This window comes from Cryphonectria parasitica, assembly GCF_011745365.1.
Source record: "Cryphonectria parasitica EP155 unplaced genomic scaffold M406scaffold_3, whole genome shotgun sequence".
In the NCBI taxonomy this organism is placed as follows: domain Eukaryota; kingdom Fungi; phylum Ascomycota; class Sordariomycetes; order Diaporthales; family Cryphonectriaceae; genus Cryphonectria; species Cryphonectria parasitica.
In genome coordinates this window covers 107,174-130,121 of record NW_024468911.1, presented here as the reverse complement: position 1 = coordinate 130,121, position 22,948 = coordinate 107,174, and the positions used below count along the sequence as shown (strand labels likewise).

General features: G+C 50.2%; 9 protein-coding genes across 9 annotated transcripts; 4 read left to right on the top strand and 5 right to left on the bottom strand.

The window, feature by feature from the left end:
* Positions 1-47: 47 nt before the first annotated feature.
* M406DRAFT_76169 (uncharacterized protein) lies at positions 48-1,731 on the bottom strand (the record flags this gene model as incomplete). Its single annotated transcript, XM_040925935.1, has 5 exons — positions 48-137; positions 315-591; positions 821-1,371; positions 1,431-1,512; positions 1,550-1,731. 5 exons carry the CDS (start codon positions 1,729-1,731, stop codon positions 48-50), a joined length of 1,182 nt encoding a protein of 393 aa, XP_040777614.1.
* A 708-nt stretch (positions 1,732-2,439) lies between these two features.
* M406DRAFT_252545 (alpha/beta-hydrolase) lies at positions 2,440-3,336 on the bottom strand (the record flags this gene model as incomplete). Its single annotated transcript, XM_040916854.1, has 3 exons — positions 2,440-2,766; positions 2,838-3,083; positions 3,172-3,336. 3 exons carry the CDS (start codon positions 3,334-3,336, stop codon positions 2,440-2,442), a joined length of 738 nt encoding a protein of 245 aa, XP_040777613.1.
* Positions 3,337-6,895: 3,559 nt separating this feature from the next.
* Positions 6,896-9,733, top strand: M406DRAFT_76171 (uncharacterized protein; the record flags this gene model as incomplete). Its single annotated transcript, XM_040925936.1, has 4 exons — positions 6,896-7,029; positions 7,097-7,642; positions 7,798-8,000; positions 8,616-9,733. The coding sequence occupies 4 exons, from the start codon at positions 6,896-6,898 to the stop codon at positions 9,731-9,733; spliced, it is 2,001 nt and encodes a 666-aa protein (XP_040777612.1).
* A 619-nt stretch (positions 9,734-10,352) lies between these two features.
* M406DRAFT_355307 (oxidoreductase domain-containing protein) lies at positions 10,353-12,505 on the top strand. Its single transcript, XM_040923134.1, has 4 exons — positions 10,353-10,577; positions 10,640-10,773; positions 10,931-11,565; positions 11,784-12,505. The coding sequence occupies exons 1-4, from the start codon at positions 10,474-10,476 to the stop codon at positions 12,135-12,137; spliced, it is 1,227 nt and encodes a 408-aa protein (XP_040777611.1). The 5' UTR covers positions 10,353-10,473; the 3' UTR covers positions 12,138-12,505.
* A 24-nt stretch (positions 12,506-12,529) lies between these two features.
* M406DRAFT_355303 (uncharacterized protein) lies at positions 12,530-13,491 on the bottom strand. Its single transcript, XM_040923133.1, has 2 exons — positions 12,930-13,491; positions 12,530-12,850 (listed from the first exon to the last, which is right to left on the bottom strand). Exons 1-2 carry the CDS (start codon positions 13,401-13,403, stop codon positions 12,827-12,829), a joined length of 498 nt encoding a protein of 165 aa, XP_040777610.1. The 5' UTR covers positions 13,404-13,491; the 3' UTR covers positions 12,530-12,826.
* An 851-nt stretch (positions 13,492-14,342) lies between these two features.
* On the bottom strand, positions 14,343-15,713 carry M406DRAFT_355290 (NAD(P)-binding protein). Its single transcript, XM_040923132.1, has 2 exons — positions 14,772-15,713; positions 14,343-14,708 (listed from the first exon to the last, which is right to left on the bottom strand). The coding sequence occupies exons 1-2, from the start codon at positions 15,481-15,483 to the stop codon at positions 14,530-14,532; spliced, it is 891 nt and encodes a 296-aa protein (XP_040777609.1). The 5' UTR covers positions 15,484-15,713; the 3' UTR covers positions 14,343-14,529.
* A 487-nt stretch (positions 15,714-16,200) lies between these two features.
* On the top strand, positions 16,201-18,043 carry M406DRAFT_321284 (uncharacterized protein). The gene is made up of 4 exons (XM_040919490.1): positions 16,201-17,148; positions 17,221-17,349; positions 17,425-17,540; positions 17,615-18,043. Exons 1-4 carry the CDS (start codon positions 16,537-16,539, stop codon positions 17,982-17,984), a joined length of 1,227 nt encoding a protein of 408 aa, XP_040777608.1. The 5' UTR covers positions 16,201-16,536; the 3' UTR covers positions 17,985-18,043.
* A 1,084-nt stretch (positions 18,044-19,127) lies between these two features.
* On the top strand, positions 19,128-20,964 carry M406DRAFT_350192 (FAD-binding domain-containing protein; the record flags this gene model as incomplete). The annotated part of the gene is made up of 2 exons (XM_040922531.1): positions 19,128-19,211; positions 19,264-20,964. The coding sequence occupies 2 exons, from the start codon at positions 19,128-19,130 to the stop codon at positions 20,962-20,964; spliced, it is 1,785 nt and encodes a 594-aa protein (XP_040777607.1).
* A 324-nt stretch (positions 20,965-21,288) lies between these two features.
* Positions 21,289-22,911, bottom strand: M406DRAFT_355284 (FAD/NAD(P)-binding domain-containing protein). Its single transcript, XM_040923131.1, has 4 exons — positions 22,710-22,911; positions 22,482-22,620; positions 22,198-22,393; positions 21,289-22,108 (listed from the first exon to the last, which is right to left on the bottom strand). The coding sequence occupies exons 1-4, from the start codon at positions 22,883-22,885 to the stop codon at positions 21,357-21,359; spliced, it is 1,263 nt and encodes a 420-aa protein (XP_040777606.1). The 5' UTR covers positions 22,886-22,911; the 3' UTR covers positions 21,289-21,356.
* Positions 22,912-22,948: the final 37 nt, after the last annotated feature.

The window sequence follows — 22,948 nt, the reverse complement described above, 5'->3', positions numbered from 1 at the left end:
TAGTTGAGTAATTTATGCGTGTATGTTCGAAGTCCCTCTTCTTCAAATTATTGACTTGCGGGGACATGGGGGTTGCTCAGAGTTGGCTCACCAAACTGTTCCTCCAGCCTGCCGTAATGCAGCGCGAACGTTTTCTTCTGATTGACATTATAGAAATAATGCTATGGCCCACTTAAGGCCCTTTATGATAAACTTCGCTCGACGGAAGGCCAGACGCGATCAACGAGCTCTGAAGAACTTTCGCTCTCTAGAAGTGGTGACTTTCGAGGAGAAAGCAAGACCATCAGCTTGCCAGTAGTGCTCAATCCACACACCATAGCAAGGAGCATAGCTGGATTCTCGGCAATATCAGTTTTGATAGGAGCCGCGTTGAGGACTCGTCCATCTGGCAGAATGAAGAGCTCCACAATCAGCCCTACGAAGAGCCAAAGGTCCGCTCCTTTTCCATGACGCTCAAACAAATCTCCCATCTCATACTCCGCCAGCTCGGGAAAATTGTTAGAAGCGGGTTGCCAGTCCTCCAACTTCTTTTGACGCACTACCACCAGATGATATGCGCGATTGACAGCGACATGCGGACGAAACTCGACACTGGATGGCGGTGTAGACGAAGATATGGCCAATCCTCCTTCTTACGAAGAAGTTCCTGTGATAAAATGGATACCTCCGATGCTCCAGTGATCTGACCAACCCAGGTGTACTGGTCAAGCATGTTGCCTACCCATAACGGAATGCCTGAGCCAGCTTACACAAGCAAGTTCAATGGGCGAAGCGTGGGAAGCCGATGCTGGTTCTCATCAAGTCAGAAGTCGACGCAAACCTCAGGGTATACAAAACACGACTGTATATTTCCGTGGCGGCTGCCATGGTCTCAGCGGACCAGTCATAAACCTTAGGAGCAGTGACTATGATGTAGTCGAAGTAGACAGCGCAGGTCACATGGAAAATGAGACCTGCATACTGATAGTCGCTAAAAGCAAACAAGACACGGTGGTCAGTTATGTGGGCGCAAAACCAAGGCTGCTGCCCCAATTCGAGCAGCTGCTGGTAGGTACCATGCTTGGATGCCGACCCTGGCCGTACAACAATGGGTTTCGGAGCGGTAGTCAGGCTTGATATCTGGAAGATCGAGATGGGCTGATACGCAGCTTGGATAGTGTCTTCCGGAAGATCATAAGGATAGGGAGATGCGTCGGGATGGTGGTGAGGGCTGAGCCAGGCTTCGATATGAGGCAGATCGAAGGTTCGCATCGGGCGTTGTATGAGAACATTCTCCACTGCCTTGGGGCATGGGTCAGGCTTGAGGAAGGTATCGCAGTCCATTCCTGTGAGAGCCTGGAGAATATAGTCTGTCTCTCCGAAAGGCCGAATCTAATACATCTTTGTCACATCAGCAGGCTTACCCACGACCATTGAATTTCATGTCTTACCTGTCTGCCAATCTTGGCCGCAGCCAAGATCGATAGTATGCCGCAGAGGTCATGGCGTGGCAGGCAGGCTGGCAGAGATGACCTTGGGTTCGAGCGAGATAGTTCTGTGCTTCCCCTACAGTCCTTTCGAGCCAGAAAGCACAGCGATCCACGACTTGGACAACCGACCATATAAAATGTCTTGAAATCCGTCCTTCATGTCCGTTGTCCTGGAGATGGACATGAATGTACGGCAAGGTGTTTCCTTCGCATGCTTAGCGATGACAACGTGAAAGAAATCCTGAACATATTTGTGAGACATCTTCGGTTGTGCAAAATTTTGAGTAAGGGATGGGATCAGGATATCAAAGGGAAGTGCAGTTTAGTTTCTCTCGTCAATTCCAGACCGGAAAACCACTAGTTTTTATACCCCAAACTCGAATCGATCACATGTACTCCGTACGCTTTTCTTCCATAAACACATCATGTACTCCGTTCTATACCCTATAAAATTTCACCCCTGTTTCGGGGGCTTGGAAGCCTCAATGCATCCCTGCCCACAAATTCAATAATTACCCTTACTGCAGATATTCGCACTCCAGGGGAAAGCCTCATTACAATCCGCCTTCTGCTTGTCCATGGTCAGAGCTTATCCCAAATTTCATCAGGTTACTACAGTGCTAGTTGCGGGTTTGCTTATTACATCGACCCCATAATAAGCGCTTATAACTGTCAAAGGAGGCTTACTTTTCAGGAACTAATACGTCAATCTACTTACAGTACAGTGGTAATCATGCCTACAAGCTTGACAACGCGAGACAATCACTTTTCTACGCTCATGGATCGACGTAGCCACTGAGCAAGAGCAGGGGCACAAGCTTGAGAACCATCTCATTGCTCTAGTTGTAAAATAACTTTCGGTCTCCTGGCGAGGGATCCCAGATGCTATGCGCGCCTGCATTGCCCACCTATATAACTGCGCATTCTTTTTCTCTGAAGTCTTTGGCAGTCAGGCCAATGATTAGGCTACTTACACAGACTTAGCCGTCCTAACGATGAAGTCTACCACGACCTTGGACTGTGTGATTGGCGCCATGTGGCCAGCATCGCAAAATTCAATTGGTGAGCTCTTTGCACCTTCAGCAATCTGCCTTTGGAGCGGGGGAGGGAAACACGCATCCTTCTCGCAGACCAGATAAGCACTTGGGATTTCTAACCAGCCCGCATATTGAATTGTGTTGTCCCAGCCAAAGCCTGACTGGAAGGAAAGCTTTTCCACCTCTGATTGAGCCTCCTCGTCGCTGACAATGTCATTGAATAGGAGATCGCGAGGAGCCTTGCAGAATAACTTGTCTCCCTGTATAGTTTTGTCAGTATTGTATGCATCCTAGTGGGATAGATGTATTGGAAATCAGGCATTCCGTTTACCTGCACGTTCATGAACGGAGCTGGCCCATGCTCGTGCCCGGGCGGGAAAAGTGCCCCTGCAATAAATGCCAACTTGACAACGGCTCCCGCTCCCGGCTTGCCACCCTCCTCGCGGGCTTTCGGAGTGAGGTTCTGTAGGGCATGAGATCCTAAGAAAGCGCCGGCAGAGTGCCCTACCAGCACAACGTTCTTACCTTGGTCCACAATTTCTTCAATAGCTTTGCGAATAACGTCAATGTCGTCGTACTGTGGAGCCCAGGTTAGCAACTGAGCGTTGATGGAAGGCTCGACGATATCTCGTTGCGTAAAGAAATATATAAAAAACACGGCGTACCATGGATGGACTTTTAGGAGACTCTGAGGCAGGTGTGCCAGTGCTGAGGAGCTTGATGGTCGTAACATTGAACCCGTCCTTCTCAAGCCCAGGGACCACGCCCCGCCAGACCGTGGGACCTTCCCAGTAACCAGGAACGAGAACAATGTCAGTAGTAGTAGGCATGATCAGTACTTGTATCGAGAATGAGAGCAATATGTCCGAGTAACGAGTCCTTGGTGTATAGCTTTGACATGACGACGACGAACTTTTGGTCCCATTGATCTATTTAATCAGCTCTAGGCAGCATTGCCTTCGGACTCCAGAGAGAGTTAGTTCTCATCGCCGATCTCTTTAAAGCCACCAACGGCCATGCTAATACACATTTAAGTTTAGGCCCCAAGTGTGACACACGGTTACAGTACCGTATGAACCTTATTATTTGATGCCGCATAGATACTATGATGGGGTAAGATTTTAGTACACTGCGAACACAGCGGCCCACCTGCGTAGCAGGCCTCCAGATTCAGTAAGCCAACGCAGCCAGCCGCTAGCATAATGAGGTGTTGAAAGACTGCTCACAGAGATGGAGAAAAGACCTCCGGTGGAGGTAACGAGGGCCGTGTATTAGATTACACTGCAGCATTGTCTAAGCAAAAAGCACAGCTACGACCCCTTGGACTTAGTTGAGGTCGCCTACGCCGGTTGTATGGACACAAACGTAATGTGATCTACAATATGGTTGCAACGGGCCTCTACAAACTTGTTTGCATCCAACTTGCATCCAACTGCATATTGATTGGGGGTAGCAGGAGTTGTTGGTTGGTTACTAGCCGGGTAAGTTAATGTCTTTCAATCTCTCGCTACATCCCCGTTCAGTATATCCTGGCAAAGGCGTGCGTACGTAGCTATTTCATCCCTGGATAGAGCAAATATCGGATTCTATTAGTTTAATGGGACACAACTGAGATATCAGAATAGGCAAAGGTGGATAAGTAGCTGCACGTTAGGCCTGTTCCCCGGGGGAAGGGGGGGGGGGGGGGGGGCGAAGGGCATCTAGATCGTATGAAAGGGGCCGAGAGGGGCAGAGAGGGGTCTTATACCTTGCTGTTGGTGCCGTTGATATGGCTCCCTTGTGTTGTACCCACCCGGCCATCCGGATCCCGTTTGTGCGTAACGACAAGTACCTGTCCCATACGTACACTCATACCCTGCTGCGGTTCTTCCATAGTGCCGTTGTATAACTCGACCAAATTCATGCGCTCCACAATCTTGAGATCCAGCTTCTACAAGATCTCTCCCAGAGAACTAAAGTAAATCTGACTATCTAGTTGAGCAAGGTCGTCCAGAACAAGATACTGCTCACCGACCACTACCGACTAAGCATCTAGGTAGTCAAAGATAGAATCTGAGGCAGCCCCTGACTACCCAAATACTTTGCTCTTGTCAGATATTTAATAGGCCTACACATGTAACACTACGGTCCCAGTATAGGGCAGAACTTACTCTAGATTCATCTTAGGTACACCTTAACTTTTCACCGCTTTATAGATCTTAATGTAGAACTCATCGCATTTGGCTCGTGGAACGGTCTCAGACACAACGATTCAGTGAGATGCTCTATATCTACCTCGTTCCATTGTAGATAACCGCCTATTTCTACAAAGACGTCAACTGTAGATATTGCTTGATAACGAATGCCCCCTCGTGTATCAGGAGCTTGCTCTACTGAGGAGCTTAGAATATTGTTCACTAGCCCTGATGGATCTCCTCTTATAACTCATACAACATGCAGGTCACGAAACAGTTGCACGGAAGCTACCCAGAATAGAGGCTGCAGAGCTCAAAAGTTCAACACTTGGCTGCAGAACCACAGAAAGGTTATATAACCCAGGGTTAGAGTTATGACCGAGGGCGAATCTGAGAATCTGCCCCAGATCCCCGGAGTCGCGATAAAGAGCTAGAATATATGATTATATATTCCTTCAGTTAATACTCTAAGTATCAGGTTATATAAGCACTCTGATAGCTCCAAAGACAGTGAATACTTGCACTCAGATATTGTTTCCTATTTAAGGCCTGTACTTGGCACTGCTCTTGTTAGCACAAACCTCTCGTGTACTCAGGTATCTTCAGATTACTGCATTGCTCATTATAGTTGGATAGATTATAATAACCATTATGCTATTTCTACATTCCTTAACCAGCTGCCTGATCTTAACATTGACACCTTATATCGAGATATTGACTGCTATCTTAGTATTAGCACTGAAATATAAATGTGGTTATTTCTTGATTATTAGATTAGCTTCCGCTGCTAGCTTGAGGCCAGTAGCAAAGCGTCGTGACAGCTGACCTCAACGTGTATTCTGTGTCTCATGAGCGGACCTGGTCCACTCCGGCTTGTTACCGATGCTGACACGGTCTTGTCTTGAGGAGCTAGGGCCGGAATCGATTTTCTAATTGCTTCTATAGTAACTCTCATCCCTTTCGAAGCGATCACTATAGTCTTGTCGAGTCGCAACATGTGACCAGCCGGAATATCCATCCGAGTCTCGCCCTTCCTTCATCTTGCCGCGAGACTTCTCGGATGGCATGGTGTACACTGGACCGAGGACCGACCGAAACCGGATAGACAGGGTTGATATTGAGTTTCGAAATGAAATTGTTATGATGATGTGAAGATATTTGAGCAAGAAATGCACAAGAGCAGAAGAACAGACAAGTAGGGAGCCTGAGCTCAACGATCCTTTATATTCCAATGAGGCTGCTGGGAGGCCGTTTTGGTTAGAGCTAGCTGGAAACCGGAACGATTTCGGACCCGGGGCGAGACATTCTCCTCAAAGATTAAGGCTTTCGATGGTGTATTGCGCTGTCAACTTATTGGACAGACCTCCTCCGAAGGATCTTTTCTTCGGGCACACCTCGATCTTTTCTCATAAACGAGGCTTGTGGTGGTGTGGGACGCTTTGAGCTTCTGGGGCGAAGAGCTAAATTATCTGTATGAGGGTATGCGTGTCGTCAGCTGACACCCAAGTCATAAGACGCTATGATGAACGAGGCACTTGGTCTGATTCTGGGTCAGGCTCTGGGTCAGGCCTTTTTGTCAAAGAGGAGGAATAACCCCCGGCAAATTGGAGCATTTACAGCGAAGAGCGCTGGTCTATTGGAGACTCGTATGCAGCCCAGACATGAAGAGAAAGTCGCTATCCAAACAAACCTAACGCAAATTTGAGAGGGAATCTGTCATGGAAACGAGCGTGATTCTCCCAAGGAAGGAAAAGGTCTTGTGCCTGTTGTCACTTGGTCAGTATCCGGACCCGGACAAGAAATCATTGTCAGAGTTTCTTGAGAGTCGGCACTGACCGCTGGTTATCGCAGATGGTGGAGGAATTCGAGGCAAGCATATTTTGCTATCAGTTTGCTGTTGATATTCTTACTGAATGCGCTATAGGCCTGTCTGAGCTCTTGATACTCGATGAGATCATGCACAGACTGCAGATGGTCTGTCAAGTCCCAGAGATTCTACCAGCCGATGTTTTCCATCTTATGGGAGGCACAAGTACAGGAGGGTGGGGTTGTTTTCTTCTGTGATGTTCAAAGCACCGACACCATTCAAATAGTTTTATTAAATCTCACGTGAGATAGTCTCATTGTGCTTCTTCTTGGACGACTATGGCTGAGTACCAAGGCCGCCATATCATGCTACTGTAAAATCGCAAATGAGGTCTTCACGACATCAAAAATGGCCTGGAAAGATGGTCGCTTCAAAGCTTCTACGTTGGAGAACTCGATCAAGAGAGTCCTTGAGGAGAAGCTGGGGAGCGGGCACGCCGACGATTTGATGTATAACCCCGGACTAAACTTTCCGTGTAAAAGGTACGTGCGCATTGAATGAATCTTCCTCTGTGCCCGTGGCAAAGCCGAGCTCATCATGTTTATGTAGTATCGTGTGTGCCGTTGAAGCTCGACATATGAACAAAACCCCGACGAATTTCCGCGACTGGCTACCGACCAAAGACGCAAATTACAACTGCAAGATATGGGAGGCTGCTCGTGCAACCTCAGCAGCCCCCCACCTCTTCAAACGCGTCACGATAGGAGAGCCTCTGAGACAGCAACACTTCGTAGACGGCGCTTTAGGATGCAACAACCCAATCCGACACGTTCTTTCCGAGGCCTTACGAGAGTTCATGGGTAGTCAGGAAGTAGGCTGCATATTGAGCATTGGTACCGGTATGCGCCTGACAGCAGGGTTCCAGCCCCTCAAAGGATACCAGCGAGTCCTTCCCAAGGATCTGGTTCAGGCTATAGCGAGAATGGTTACGGACTGCGATGAAGTAGCAGACCAGATGACAGAGCAGTTCAGAAATTACGGCAGAATGTATCATCGTTTCAACGCAGGGTACGAGCTGGGAGCCATTGGACTCAACGAGTGCTCTCGTCTCGGAGAAGTGGAGGCTCACACGAGAGCTTATCTGCGGCAAAAGAAGTAAGCATTCAACTTGACGAGGTGGTGAAGGCATTGTTGGGGTGCCCTTCTCAGGTTTTACCTGCCAAATCATTATGTACGTCCAATGACTAAGTAGCTGCCTTGCTGGGTAGCTGTGTAGTAGTTTCTTGGGGAATACTTACTCACCTATCCAGTTCAGTGTCTGCCAGTGTTATACCATCGACCGACAACCTGAGTGCCTTAAAGTTACCACCAAATAGCCTAGACAGGCCAGTGTCGTTCCCCAATCATCCCAGAGATGAGTTCAGTTTCGTACGCAGGACTGAAATGTCCCAGATAGACAAACATTTCAAGAAATTCCGAGATGCCCAACGGCCATCAAGATTAGTGCTTCACGGTAAGGGGGGGTCTGGGAAAACCCAGCTCGCGTTGTACTATTGTCGCCACTCCGGAGAATTGTTTTCAGGGGTGCTCTGGATAGACGGGACATCGACGGCGACGTTTCATGGAAGCTTTGTCACGGCTGCCAAAGAATTCCTTCCCGGAGATCTCGAAAGTCAGGACCCAGAGCAGGTCAAAGCTATGGTGTTCAGGTTTATCGGCCGTTCAGATTAGATGGGAAATGAACTGTATTGGACTGCGCTTAGGGAAGGAAAAGGAAGGAAAAGAAAGGAAGAAAAAAGCTGTCGTTGAACCTGGTTTCCGGCCAAAGTGCAACTTCTGACGCTCAGTGCCGTCCTTGGCCCAGCGGCACTCACCCAGGGGTTATTCGTGGCTTACTTCTACAGTGATCGGAGCAAACCAGCTTGGACAGATATGTTCTTCGACCTGGAGTCCCGGCAGTTTGACTCGTACATTTTCACAGAATGTATATGTGAAATGGGGAATCTTTCCTTAATCCAAGACTACCAGTCAGACAAGGGAGGAATCGCATGGCAGCTGCATCCCGTGATTCGGGACTGGATTTAACACCGACAACCGGACAACGAATGCCGGTCCTTTGTCGCTCTAGCTGTTGAGGTTTTGGCCTGCTCATTGGACTCGTACGGACCTGAATGGCCTATTCTCCGAGGTCCATCCCGGCAACATCATCTGCTTCGGCCCCACGTCGAGGGATGTTACAACAACTGCGAGAAATGGCTGCCAGAGCAGGATGTCAAGGTATCTGATCAAATCTGGACCAGGGCTTCTTCTGCTCTGATGCTAGCCAACTTCTTTGCAAGCGACAATCAGTATAACTTGGCCGAAGAATTACAACGTCGGTATATAGCTTTGATGCGTTGTAACAGTCCGGAAAAACGATCAGCTCTACGCCAGCTTAGTAAGACCATGTTCTTAAAAGATCAACTATCCGAGGCAAGAGACATTCAAGAGGCTATTCTCAAACAATCTGATTTTATCGTTGATGACATTGAAGGAGCTCTCTTGCTGGTAGATTTGGCCTTGACTTATAGAGGCCAGGCGTACGAGGCAGAACTTGGGAAAATGAGCGACCAGGCTTCCGACCTTCTCGACATGTCCTTTGAGATGCGTGTCCGCGGGCTTGAAACATTTCGATCTCTGAAAGGTGCAGAGAGCAAAGAAGCAGCATCAGCCTCTGCGCACTTAGCGACAATCGAATACCATAAGGGAAATTTACACAGCGCAAGGGAGCTTGAGGAGGCGGCGGTGGCTATCTTGACAAAAACGAACGGAGAGCGTGATTTGAGAACGTTGGAGGCCAAACAAGAGCTAGCCGTCACCCTAGCAAAACTCGGTGAAACGAAGACGGCGATAATGATGCACCAGGAAGTCTGGGATGGTCGCTCGCAGGTGCTGGGGCCGGAACATCCCAAAAATCTCAGGTGTGAGATAATGCTTGCCCGAGCGTTGAGGCTAGACGGTCAATTAACGAAGGCCCATGAGAGGAACGAGAACGCCTTGGCTAAGATGTCAGTCTTGCGCGGCCGCGATCACGCAGAAACTATACAGGCAGGCGGTAGTTTCTGGAGATGTTTAATTGCTGAAGGACGGATTGAGGAGGCTGACCAGCTTCGGGACGAATACGGCATTGCTCTGACAGCAATTGAGGAAGACATGCGTGCCCAAGCTATTAATGATCAAGCTTCGAGTAACTTAATCAAAACCTAGTTAGTATTAGATTGCAAGCGTAACACTGCTTTTTTTTGTTCTTTTTCTTTTTGTTACATAATTCATATATTGTCAATAGCATGTATCAATAGCTCTTAGCTACGCAATGCATTCAAGTACATTATAGAGGGCATACTTGTCTGTTCTCTAAGTAGCTGTTTTGAAGCAAATGGCTTCGGAATAACACACTCAGGGTTAGGGCTTTTAATATTTAATATCCATAGAGTAATCTGCAAGCAGAGTATCTTGTGTTAGCTTAGCCAACTGCATTATGCTAGCCCAAATTAGAGCTAATCTTCCCTTACGCCGCTTCTCTTAGAATGTTTCTTCCAGATGTCAACTGCTGCATGAACGCCCCAAACTATTATCGGCGTTTTATTTCGGTGTATACCTTGGTACTATGAAGATCAATGTTGCTAGTATGCTAGGGTATGCAATTCGCTGGAAAAGCCGGCGATTTCTTGCGATTGTGGTTGGCTGCATCCAGATGATCACTCAAGTAACTTTAGGAATCCACTCGTCGGAATGAGCCCGATGCTGAAGTCGGCGCTGACGTTTAATAATTTCTACACGTCCAGAATGAAGCTGCCTAGTCTCGTCAAAACTCCACGTAGAGGCCATCAACATATCTAGGTATCTCCTTGTTAAAAGTTGCATTGAAGTCCTTTTTCCCAACTGTGAGATTGTTGCATTTACCACTGAGATATACATTCTGTCCTGTCGGAAGACGAATTTGTAATATGTTCTCGCTGCTCAAACGCGTGTACACTTCTTTCAGCCCTCCTGAGGCTGAGAAAAAGAAAGATGCTATCAGATTTGGTGTCTTTGGGGCTGCTAAGATCACGTGAGTTCTTTCTTCACGTGAAATGTCTCTGTACATCATGTATTGACATGCAATGAACACAGGCCTATGGCGTTGATTACGGCGGCCAATTCACATCCTGAAGTTATTGTGCAAGCAGTCGCCGCTAGGGATCGTGCCCGTGCTGAAGAATTCGCCAAGAAACACGGTATCCCTGATGTTCGGGATACTTATCAGGGTACGATGTCCTGCTGGATGCCGACCCCAGGTTACTCGGTATCTTTTGGACCAGCGGACATTCGATCTCAGCAGACCCTAACTAAGCCCCTGAGCCTGGACCGTTCTCGGATTGAGATTTGTGCGGAAAGGGTGAGACTGACTTGCATCTATCACAGACATTCTGGATGACCCAGACATCGATGCCATTTTCATCCCACTGCCTAATGCCCTTCATTACGAGTGGGCCGTCCGCTCTATTCGCGCGGGAAAGCACGTCCTCGTCGAGAAACCGTCTGTCGATAATTCTACTGAAGCGAACATGCTCTTCAACATACCGGAACTGTCGGCCGAGCCCAACCCCCCAGTGCTTCTGGAAGCCTTTCACAACCGCTTCCACCCCTCTGTGCAGAAATTCCTGACCTTCGTCACCCCGGCGGACGTTGTACATGTTTACACCGACTCTATGGTCCCATGGTGGTTCGTGAGCAAGGATGACCTGGAGTACAATTACAATATGGGCGGTGGCAGTATCATGGCGTTGGGGACATACAACTTTGCGCTGATGCGCATGATCTTTGGGGGAGAGCCAGAAGAGTGCCTAAGCTGCGATACCCAGGTGCTCGGCGACGGTGTCCACGACCGGTGCGATTACACTTTCAAGGCCCAGTTCCGGTTCCCCAACGGTATCGGCGAGGCTACGACCACCATCCGAGGCCCCATTCTGTGGAAGCCATCTGAGGCTAGGGTTACGCATAAAGAAGTTGTCGTGCCTGACAAGACGCTTCTGGACACACAAGAGAAAGTCCGTACGGTAAGAATCTGGACTGAACCCTTGATTTTCACATTTTCCTGATTTACCTCCTTCGCCACACCGCTGTTTCGGCAACGAAGCAAAGAAAAGAGAGCAAAGAACAGATAAACCACCAGCCTCGCAAGGTCCAGTGCAGTGCTCTCTACGATACTTTGGAACTTCCTCCTGCCTTGTATTCATAGACAAGCTAGTTTGATACTAACAGAACTGTTAAACAGCGGCAGGTCACGCTCCACGGGTGTATGCATGCTGTCCTGTGGCATCGTATTGACGTCAAGGACTCGTATGTGATCCGAAACAAAGCGGATGGCCGACCAATCAGATCGTGGGTCGAGTCAAACTCCTACAAGGCCTACACTCATAGGGACGCTGGTGGTGAATTCGCTGACCAGGCTGGGGAGGATTGGTGGATGTCCTATCGATACCAACTCGAAGCCTTTGTCAACCGCATCAAAGGTCGAAAGACTCATTATTGGGTCACTGGAGAAGACTCGGTGAAGCAGATGAGGATGGTTGACATGGCATACGAAAAGAGTGGACTGGGGGTTCGGCCCACGAGCTCGTTCCGCTAGCATACATGGTGGGCTGGCAAGGTGTACTGTGTGCAAACACCCTAGAGGGACGGGAAAAGATAATTGGGTAGAAGCATTAGATCGCCTCGATCTACACTATTTGGAAAGTTTCCAATGTGTATTTACCTCCGGATCATGTTTTGACGCCAATGGCAGAACGACCTAGGAAACACTTGAGCCCCAATGACCTTTCAAGCTCCACTACCACCTCCCACCTAGGCCCAAGCAGGAGGAAGGTTCACAACAGTTGAACAAAAGGTAAGGCGACAAAAGTGGACCGTTTAGCTAGAAATTAGGGAGGGGGAGACCATGTAAATTACAGCCACTGTGAGTTGGCCTTAATTATTCAATCATGCATATGCACAGCTACTTTACTCGTTGATTGCATCCTTGAGTAGTAACAATAAAAGTCATTCTGGAGTCGGGATAATTATGGATAGGTAACTAGCGATCCAACCTGCATCTCTTGGTGTAGATTCTCAGCTGAGATCACCCAGATTTTGATTCACGTCGGATTATGGTTAAATTATCGCGAAAGAAACATGCAATCTATGGATCTTGTATTGTTCAGCTCCAAACCGTCTTGGATCTTGATGCTGTTCCCTAAACCCATCGTCTGAAGCACTTGGGATGGGACATCCGGGGCGCCTTTAAGCCTCTCCAGAAACAGTCAGGCTCCCTCATCAATACTAGTAAGCGATATCATTGCCGACCTGGACCAAATTAGTATTTTCACTGAATACCTAAGCAGGACTTGCCAGGCGGCGGAGCTCTTTACAGGGTGGATCTTACAATAAAAATGTCCACGCCCACAGTTGAGCTGTTCCCGGTTCCGAATGCGGCACTGCTGATTGCAACCACCGTATTGAGCCAGGAATACTTCTCGGAACCAGTGCTAAAGGTAACTGAACCGTATATGGTGTCGGATGTCTGGTAACCATGATCCCGCCAGAGGATCTTGGCACCGTCGCTCGTCTCGAACACTGAGATGCCGTCTGGGTAGAATTTATTGTCTGCTGTATACAGGCCGGCGTCTACACCCGTGGCCGCGATAGTTCCATTAAGCAGTGGCCCCGAGAAAGTCCCGCCGTTTATGGGTAGCGCGACTCTGGTGCCTCCATCTTCGGGTCCGACGACAATGGTGTCTCCAGCGTCAACGTGGGCCGTCAATAGGTAGGTCAGTGGAGGGGCGACAGGATCGGCATTGGTGTTGGTGATTCCCGCCGCAACCGTCAGAGCGTACAAGATGGATGTAGGAGCTCTCATTTTGGCGTTGTTTTGTTTTTGTTTTTTGGTTTGTTTTGGTGTTTTATTTTATTGTTGGAGGGACGACAAATCTCAAGATTCACAAGCCGCGCTCAACAATTTGCTACTTAACATACGTGATAATATGGAATACTTAAACACCAATCGGGTAAACATACACTGAAGTGTAATGTACAGCTCGGTAGTATGTCAATCTTGGAAGGAATGTTGAGATCAGATCTCGAACTCTGTTTTCCGATCGCTGACTTATGACGCAATAAGTCAGCGAGGACGTGACTTCACACAGTGAGAGGACTGCTTCCTTCGCCCCAGGCAGGGTAACATGTAGCAATTCCTGCACGTACATCAAATTCGGTAGCTTTGAGCTCTTTAATTTCTACCGAGCTTACAGGTACCGCAGGGCAAGTGCACATCGATCAAAGATGTTGCTTGTAAAAGTACCGGTGCCCACAGATTGTTGTAGATATGACGATGTCTCCTGTTTATTTTGTTCGAAGGATTATCAACATCACCGGTGACTAGTTTACTACAGTTTACCTATGTAGAAGCTTTGAGGATGAATTATTCGGTTATTCCAGCACAACGGACCCAGCTTTCTTATATATATTTGAATACAAGGAAAGCATAGAAGAAAATCGGAATATTCAAATATAAGACAGAATGTTTTGTGCATTTTCATGGTAGGAATGCTTTCGTGCTCGCACGCATTCCTTCATGTGCGTGTATCTGATAGCATTCCGTATCTGGCTGACTGTGTAGAAAGTCTAGGGTGTGCAATCCCAAGCCCCCTTCAAGTGAGAACTAAGGGGTTTCGCCAGGCTTCGCTTCCCTACGGCCACTGGTAAGCTCAGGCTTTCTCATCTAGTTGTACTAGGAATAGAGCCATGTCTTGTCCAAACCGGGTTATAGTTATTGGCTGAAAAGACAGCATTGGATGAACGAGTACACACTAATTACGAGAAGAACAAGTATGCATAGATAATCACCAAGTCATCCCGTCGGCAGCTTCATACCCAAGCAAATGAATGAAAATTGATGTTCATTGATTCCGGCCTAGTATCTCAGCCCTCTAGAAACGTAGGCCCTAGCGAGGTAATTATATCAAGCTCAAGGTAGACAGAAGTCTCTACGCAGCGTTCTTGAACGGCCATCCGACAAGGTCAATGCTGAGAAATTGTCCGCTTTCGATCTCCTTCGCTCGAGCCTTGAGCTCGTCTATATCCCAGTTGCACCAGAGGAACTTGCTCTTTAGAAACCGGGCTTCAGGGCTTGCAAGCCACAGATTGAAGCTGGCAGGCAGGGACACTGAGAGAGAGAGGTCAGCTTGATGGACAACCTTGGAAGCGGGAGCAGGAAGTTTTTACTTACCGTCGTCGGTCTTGATGTCCTTGAAGCTTTCGGCGCCTCCCGTGCTCAGGTTCATCTCAGTGAGTATGACGCCAGGCTGGGTATGGAAGATGCTCAGATTCGGGTGCGCGATGGCCACGGTATCCCAGAGCCGGTATACGGCCATCTTGGCGACGCAATAGGAAGCAAAGAAATCGTTGAGACTAAGGTGGGCGCCCCATGAGTTGATGGCGACGGCGACACCATCCGAGGCCGCATGGCGGATGAAGGCCTGCGAGACGTACAAAGATCCGGCGAGGTTGGTCTGTATGGCGTCAAGGAACGCTGGGCCGTCCACGTTGGTCACGGCGTCCTTGGGTCCAATGGTGGCGGCGCTGTGAATCAAAGTGTCAATCTTGCCGCTGCCGGCAAATTTGGCAAAAGCCGCATCCACGTCGCTCTTCTTGGTGATGTCGGCCGAGATGATGACGACCTCGACACCCGGGTACGTTTTCTCGATGAAGGCCTTGTTCTCCTGGAGAGGCTTCTCCCGGCGGCCGAGAAGCGCAATCCGGGACGCACCAGCGGCGGCGAAGTGGCGCGCCGTCTCTCCACCGATCCCGGTGCTGCCACCTCCTGTGACCAGCACGGACTTCCCTTTGGCAGACAGCTCAGGACGCTTGTATGATGCAGAGGGCTGGGCCGTCGTATGCCACGTCTTGGTGGGGGACGGGTAAGCTGGAGCATCGGCCATGGTGGGTTGTGATTCGTAGGATGGAACGGGTCAGATAGTCAACGACATATGATTCCAAAGGGAAAATGGTCCGAGGATAACAGAATTCTCTGGGGCAGTGAGGATATTTGTAAAAAAAAAAAAAAACAAACAGAGTGTTGACACGGGGTTCCCAGCACTCAACATTGCGATGAAGCGTCTCAAATGTTCAAATTTCTATGGCATGTGATAGCAAAACAACACTCAAGTGCTGCAAGCGTGCTCTGTAGCCGGAGAACTCTTGGCAGGGGCGGCAAATAACATTCTTGGTTGGTGGAGGCCGTCGCGACGTCAACGCGGCGCCGTTGCAAAATTGTCCCGCCCGTCGCGGCGGACATTTCAATTTGACACTATCCGACAAGTGCTGACAAAAGGTACACAGATTGGCAAGTACTTTGCCTAAACCGGACATACCCGGACGCATGAGTCTGCTTACACAGCAGAGTACAAGGTGTTCAGGGCCCTGGAGCCATTCCTGTTTCGTCACATGGCAGTGTACCGCCGTAGCAGTGGCGTGACCGAGTTGTTTCATGGCCCTCGGGGGGATAATGAATAAGCAAGCTGACGGGGATTTCAAGAAATGCTACACTTCCTGTCCTCTGCAACTCTGAAACTGCCCAAGGTTGTTCTTCCTCTGCAGGTTCCGCCATCTTGTCCGGTCTGTTTTGAAATGAATGCATCCGATGTACCGTCCGTCCTGCGGTGCGGACAATGCAGCAAGCCGTTTGATAAGCGTGGGTTGCTCAGCTCCCCCCCGCCGGGCAAAATTGAGACCATGACTGACAACCTGGCATCCATGAAGAGTCCACGCTCAAGAGACATGTATACTATTGTCGTTCTCGGGGCGCCACCACGACCAGCCGACTCCGTTCTTGCATTCCCTGCGCGAAGGTGAAAGCGGGTTGCGATAAGAGGCATCCAGGATGCTCGAGATGCACAACCAAAGCCATTGAATGCCACTATCCAGCGGGCACCCCCAGAGCTGCGTCGTCAGGAACCCAGCAGACCGGTAGTGACCCGGCCAGGCAGCAGAACATGACGCTTACCCCTTTGACAGGCCGTCCTGCTGTCGGCGGTACCCAGCAAGTAAGCAGCAGCGATCAGCTGCTCCTCGATGGGGCTCTTGCTGGGCTGCCGGGCCAGGACTTTGTAAACCTTGGAGGCGACTTTCTCGGGTGGAATAACGCCGGCATCAACTTGCCTGACTTCTTGGACACACACACTGACGACTCTTACCTTTCGCCGGAATCTCCAAATTTGTTTCAGCAGTCAGTGGCTTCGGCATTCCAGCCACGACAAGGCCTATCCACTCCAGAGTCTTCGATACCAGCCACACCCTCGATACCGAACTCACCGACGTCCACAGTTCGATCACTGGTCCAGCGCCCAAACATACAACGTGGGACACAGAGGGTTGCCAGTCTCATTCTTCATACCCTCAAGTCTTATCCTGTCATGATGCTGCGTCATAATGCCCTTCCGCCTTTTGTTCACCCATATCTGCTGTCGCTCGACATAGAGAGCGTCCATATGGAACCACTGACCAACTGCATAAGCTTGGTGCACATGATCAGCAGCGACGTCCGCGGGAGTCGGAATCTTTTTTGGAAGAACGTGCGGATGGAATGTGAACGCGTCATTGCAGATGTATGTTGAACCTGGTCGAGACCCACACTGCTGGGGGCCAACTGAGGTGCTGACGGGCGGTTCATCTTCTAGTATCAGCAGCTCAGCCGATGGGGACTACTTGCAGCCATACAAGCCCTGTCCATCTATGTCCTCATCAGGTTGAACGAGGGCGAGACTGAGCACAACAACGTTGACTTCTTGTTGGTGAGAGCGGTTACCGTAAGTTTTCACTTTGGTTCCCTTCATATCACAATTTCTTGCAGATAGATGGTATACTAATGTATGTCATCGCAGCTAACGGCCCAGCAACTCACCCGAAGTGAGGTTACCTGTCATACCCAGTGTGCGTCATGCAACAAAGGATTACAGACCAGCTGGGAGGAGTGGATTTTTCGAGAATCTAGGCGAAGGTCTGACCGTCTCTCCAACCTCTTCCTAAATGGACCGGTGATGGAATCATCTTACTTACTCCATCCAATCAAAGGCTAGCCGTAGTCTACCGCGTAGTCAACATGCTCATCTATTTTGAGCCCGGTGCTCTTTGCAATCTCCCCTCGGGCCTCGTCCTCGCCCCGCTGCCGGCGAGGAGGCAGCTTTGGGAAGCGGCAGATGGGTTTGCGTGGAAAACCGAAAGCCAGAAGGAGCCTGGTCTCCAAATATCTTTTGGGCTGGCTCGAGACGGCGAGTTAGTCAAGGTGGATGAAGGGCGGCTGTCTTGCAGTGATGCATGGTTATCTCACGACTCTGGGGATGCAGAAAATTTGTCGAGGAGCATCGCGAACTGGGAGGACTGGTGTTCCGGCATGGACGCCTTTGGCGGACTTGTCATGCTTGCTGCTTCTTTAATATCCTAAATTTCCCCTCTAAAATAGTATGCCAGATCTCGATCGAAGAACAATCACGTTTCAGTGCGGAATCCTAGTGTGAATCTGTAAACAGCAACATGCAAAAAGGAGGACTTTTTTTCCTTCCAACTACCGAGGCAATTACCCGGTCTGCAGCGACCTGCCCAACTTTAACAGTAAATATCTCAGACAACCCCGACTGCGAAACCAAGATATCACGCGTAAAATATTCATTTTGAAAAAGAAAGAAAAAAAAAGATGTTTCTATTATCCCATAGTTTCATAATAACGACATTTAAATTTCCCAGACATGGTGCCCAAATGATACTGGTTGTCGACCTCAAACCCAGCTTTCGGCGAGCCTTTGTGCCTTGAAATAGACCATCGGCGATTTCAGATAGCATTAATTCTTCCAGGATGTCTATTTGCTCTAGATGCTGGTCTCTACCCTGGTAGGTAGCGTAGATCACAATGCAGCGCACGTGGGCCAAGCATTGAGGCTCAGCTGCAGGTATCTCGTTCTTGGAACCACCTGTTCATGCGTGGCGAAATCTTATAAGGCTTTAGGCCTCTTTTTATATGCTCGAGTATGATTCCAGAAACTCGTCTGGCCAGCCCCCGGCTCTCTTTAATTTTCTAGGTATGTAAGTACATTCCATCCAAGCCACATATACTTGAGTCTTACTCATTCAGAGACTGGCACAACCGCGGCTCCAGCAGCAGGGCTAGGGTGAACATCCTTCGGTGAAATTCGTGATTCTATCGACTGTACTATCAGGCTATCAGCGCATAAGCTGATGCCTTGGGGCCGAAATTCACGCAGCCCTCGCGACTCGACTCTAGGGGGCGCGATCCTAAATATCTATTAGCGTAGGATCTTTATCCTGGAATTAAATGTCCAAGAACTCCGGTGGTCATCAGTATGTCAAGAGGCAATTTAGGCCTTACAATTTGTCAAAATCGTAATGCCACGGATCTAATCGCTTTTGCCCGTGTGCGTAGAGTCCCGTCGTGATATAAAAATGCTAGCATGAAGAAGTCCTGTGCAAATCCCAAGCCATCGATCTGGACCCAGCCACGTGGAAGATACCAAACTATTACGGTCACATTTGATATTTGGTAGACACTGTTACCTCAAGCCCCGCATACAACATGTACAAGCAGTCGATACTTTTGCTTGCTTCATTCTTGACCGGTGTTCTGGGCCAGAACACGTCGGCAAAGTCCTGTAAATGCGTACGGATCCCCTCGTCCAAGTTGTGCACTACTATATCTAACGTTCCAAAAGGTTCCTGGTGACGATTGTTGGCCCTCAGAGTCTGCTTGGCAAGGACTGGATGAGGTGGTGGGCGGCGGCTTGATCAAAAGCACGCCTATAGCCAACGCATGCTACCCAGGCCAGGACGAGGACTTGGTGGATTGCGACTACGTTGTGAACGAGTGGCCTGTCGAGGCCTTCCAAAGGGCGAACCCACTCGGCAGGGTCTTGCCATACAATGTCACCTGCCCTCCTGTCAACTACACGGCGGGCGAGACCCCGGGGGATTGCATATTGGGCATCAACCCTGTCTACGCTGTCAACGCAACCACTAGAGCGGCCATCAACGCCACGTCGCAGTTTGCCAGACAGCACAACATTCGTCTGGTAGTTACGGGAACCGGCCATGACCTCCTGGGCCGATCAGATGGCTATGGTGGTCTCGAGGTCTGGCTCAGGTACTACCGGGCCGGCATCGAATTCCAGAGCACCTACACATCGTCCACCCACTGTAGCAGCCCAGGCTGGAACGGCAGCGCGATCCGAATCGACGGCAACTACGAGTGGCAGGACGTCGCGAAGGTAGCCGCAGCCAACAATGTCATCGTCACCACCGGCGGCTCGATCGGCGTCGGTGCCATCGGCGGCTGGCCGTCCGGGGGTGGCCATGGTCCCGCAACTCACGCCTACGGGTTCGGCGCAGACCAAATCCTCGAGGCTGAGGTGCTTCTGGCGGACGGCAGGATCGTGACGGCCAATGCGTGCCAGAACTCGGACCTGTACCGGTCTTTGCGAGGCGGCGGGCCGGGCTACGGCATCACCCTCAGCAGCACCGTCAAGACATATCCCAATGTCGATGTTGTGACGGCACACCACCTTACTATCGTGCCCCCTACAGAGGCATCGAATACCTCGGCCCTTCTCGAGTCCATCGCATTCATGTTGCAGAAATATCCGAGCCTTATTGATGCCGGAGTCGGCGGCTACACCTACTGGTACAACCACTACCCTACTGTTGTTGTGAACAACTCCACGTCAGGGTACACACACAGTTTCTGGACCATCGGCTCGGGTGAGGATGTAGCCCGTGCAGCTCTCGATCCCGTAGTCGAAGAACTGCAGCAGCAATATAACTCGTCGCTCCTCATCCAGGACAACTACGTGACTTATCCAGACTACTGGTCCTTTTACGACACCGAGATGGGCCTGGACAGCCCTGAGGGGAACACGCTCATCATGTCATCTCGCTTGATTGAGCGCAACCAGACCAGCAACTTCTCAGCCGTCCACAGCGCGGTCGAGACTATCAGCGATGCTCTTCCTGGGCAGTACAACAGCAACTGCGTGCTTATGGTCGGCGGCGGCCAGGTTGCCAAGGACGCCGCGGATCAGTTCTCGGGCCTGCTCCCGGCCTGGCGGCGGGTCCCGTACGCCATTGTTACTATACGGGAGCTTCCTCTTCAGACAACCAACGAGGAGCGACAGTCCATTGAACAAGACATGCTAGCCAAGGGCGCTTACATGAAGGCGTTTGCACCTGGAACGGGGGCGTACATGAATGAAGCCGACCGCAATGATCCTGACTACATCGAGGACTTTTACGGCTCTCTTTACAGCACCCACCTGGCGACCAAAAAGAAATATGACCCGAATGCCCACTTCTACTGTCCCACATGTGTGGGAGCAGAGGAATTTGTGGAAAGCCCGGATGGGCCATTGTGTACAGCTTGAAGGCGAGAGTAGTGACTAAGGGACCTGTAGATAATTATGCAAATTCATGTACCCAAACTAAACAACTTTGCAATTTTTCATTTGCCTTAGTCCATGACGAAGGTTCCGATTCCTGCAATGCGTTGCTATCATTGGAAAGCACCGTGAATGACATGTATTTATTTTTTTTATATTTTTTTTTTGGCTTTATAGTCTGTTATTTGAATGCTCTCCGGAACTCTTGGAATGTCTGGACAGACTCCTCAAGCATAATTATACAAAGGTTGATCATCGAAGAGCCAAAACATGCATCACTCTTCCAATCGTGCCAATCTATCATGCCAATGGAGATACTTGAGTCAAATTCTACGGCACCTAAAACTAACTTGGGAATCAATCTATTCTCCAAAGTTTTACTCCCGTCCCAGCTTGATCTCCACATCTGGTAAAGGCACAATATCCAGCACCAGAGGCTTTCCATCGGGCCCGAACCGTTGGGCGTCGGTATGAAGGTTCCTCGAGTCGCGCACCGCCTGTCCGGCCCTCTTCAGCATAGCACTGTTGTAGTCAGCTACGGCCTGCTTTACCGTGGCGATGTCTCTGAAGCCGCTGGTCCCGTGCAAATCACCGAGCACCTTGCTCAGGACAATCGAGTCGACAAGCGTATGATAGCCGCCCTCGCCGCGGAAAGGGGTCATGGCGTGCGCTGCATCCCCCATCAAGATGACCCGGCCAGCCGGCAGCCCGCCCTTGCGGTCGAGCTCGAGGTCCCTCCAGACGTGGGTCTCATCGCGGATCTGCTCGGGGCGGGTCATCTCGAAGATCTCGCGAAACTTGGGCGGCAGAGCCTGGATGGAGCGCAGAACATGGTCGAGCTTCTCCTGCCGGCCAGCCGTCTTCAGCCAGTGGTCGGGCCTCGCAACATCCTCGTCGGACTGGAGGAAGTTCCAGTAGTAGCGGGCCGAGAGCCCATCCGGATTCACATAGTGCAGGCCCGCAAAGCCAATAAAGCCCAGGTCTGGGCGGATTAGCATGTAGCCGCTGTGGCCGAGAGCCAGCTGCCTCCTCAGCGCCTCGCCTGATAGCTCGAGTTGGCCCACGACAGTCGCGAGCGGCACGACGGCCAACAGGTCCGCGGCGGGACGGCCCAGGAGATGCTCGCGTACTGCATGGAGGCAAGGTAACATCAATATCCATCCATACAAGATCTCACAGCTGCCTGCGTCCAGAAAGAAACATGTGATATCGCCTTACCCACGCTGTTGATGCCGTCTGCACCTATCAGAATGTCGCCCTTGGCACTGCTGCCGTCCTGGAAGTATACGGAAACCCCGTGGTCGTCGTGCTCGATGCGCTGGACATGCTTGCCCCACTGCACGGGGATACTGGTCGACAGCCAATTACGAAGACGACGCCGCTCCGCGCGAATGAAGGGAAACCTGGGAGAATCCTGAAGAGGAACCGCCGCGCGACTCAATCAGTACAAGAAATCAAGTCTTCTTTTGAATTGTCACGGGAGATGAGATAAGGAAGCGCACCTGGAAGCCCCAACGGTCCTCCCGGCCGGGTGTATATAAAGCTAGCTGGGCAGGAAGGTTTAGAGGCAGTAGATGGTTGGTGGAAGCCCTGAGGTCAGGCATGTCGGACGGAAATGTCGACAGCAGTGACTCGACAATTCTGGAGGGTTGGACGCGTCAGAACCGTTCATATGACAGCCCAGAGTGAAGTGTATACTCTTCTCCAGAACGGTTTCGGTGTGTACATACGAATGCATGGCGATGGCCCATCCTTGGAAACGGGCGTCTGCATGGTCGTCGCGTTCGAATATCTCAAAGGATATGTCCTGTTTTCGCAGCGTCTGGGCCAGGCTGAGTCCGCCAACACCCGCCCCAACAACCAAGACGTGCATTGTGTTTGAAGTTGCGAGGCAAGATGAGCGCATGCACGTGCTCGATACGAGTGTAGAGTGAGAGAATAGACCTAGATTTTCAGCCGTATACCCCTT

Excerpts from the sequence above, each read along its gene's own strand:
- M406DRAFT_355307 (XM_040923134.1), top strand. The coding sequence starts at position 10,474 with ATGTTCTCGCTGCTCAAACGCGTGTACACTTCTTTCAGCCCTCCTGAG. Across the intron at positions 10,578-10,639 it reads TTTGGGGCTGCTAAGATCAC|GCCTATGGCGTTGATTACGG; the intron begins GTGAGTTCTTTC and ends CAATGAACACAG. Across the intron at positions 10,774-10,930 it reads TGTTCGGGATACTTATCAGG|ACATTCTGGATGACCCAGAC; the intron begins GTACGATGTCCT and ends CATCTATCACAG.
- M406DRAFT_355303 (XM_040923133.1), bottom strand. The coding sequence starts at position 13,403 with ATGAGAGCTCCTACATCCATCTTGTACGCTCTGACGGTTGCGGCGGGA. Across the intron at positions 12,851-12,929 it reads TGGGCGTGGACATTTTTATT|GTCGGCAATGATATCGCTTA; the intron begins GTAAGATCCACC and ends AATTTGGTCCAG.
- M406DRAFT_355290 (XM_040923132.1), bottom strand. The coding sequence starts at position 15,483 with ATGGCCGATGCTCCAGCTTACCCGTCCCCCACCAAGACGTGGCATACG. Across the intron at positions 14,709-14,771 it reads GGACATCAAGACCGACGACG|TGTCCCTGCCTGCCAGCTTC; the intron begins GTAAGTAAAAAC and ends TCTCTCTCTCAG.
- M406DRAFT_321284 (XM_040919490.1), top strand. The coding sequence starts at position 16,537 with ATGACGCTTACCCCTTTGACAGGCCGTCCTGCTGTCGGCGGTACCCAG. Across the intron at positions 17,350-17,424 it reads TGTTGGTGAGAGCGGTTACC|CTAACGGCCCAGCAACTCAC; the intron begins GTAAGTTTTCAC and ends ATGTCATCGCAG. Across the intron at positions 17,541-17,614 it reads TTTCGAGAATCTAGGCGAAG|GCTAGCCGTAGTCTACCGCG; the intron begins GTCTGACCGTCT and ends ATCCAATCAAAG.
- M406DRAFT_355284 (XM_040923131.1), bottom strand. The coding sequence starts at position 22,885 with ATGCGCTCATCTTGCCTCGCAACTTCAAACACAATGCACGTCTTGGTT. Across the intron at positions 22,621-22,709 it reads TGGGCCATCGCCATGCATTC|AATTGTCGAGTCACTGCTGT; the intron begins GTATGTACACAC and ends CCAACCCTCCAG. Across the intron at positions 22,109-22,197 it reads AGACGGCATCAACAGCGTGG|TACGCGAGCATCTCCTGGGC; the intron begins GTAAGGCGATAT and ends GCCTCCATGCAG.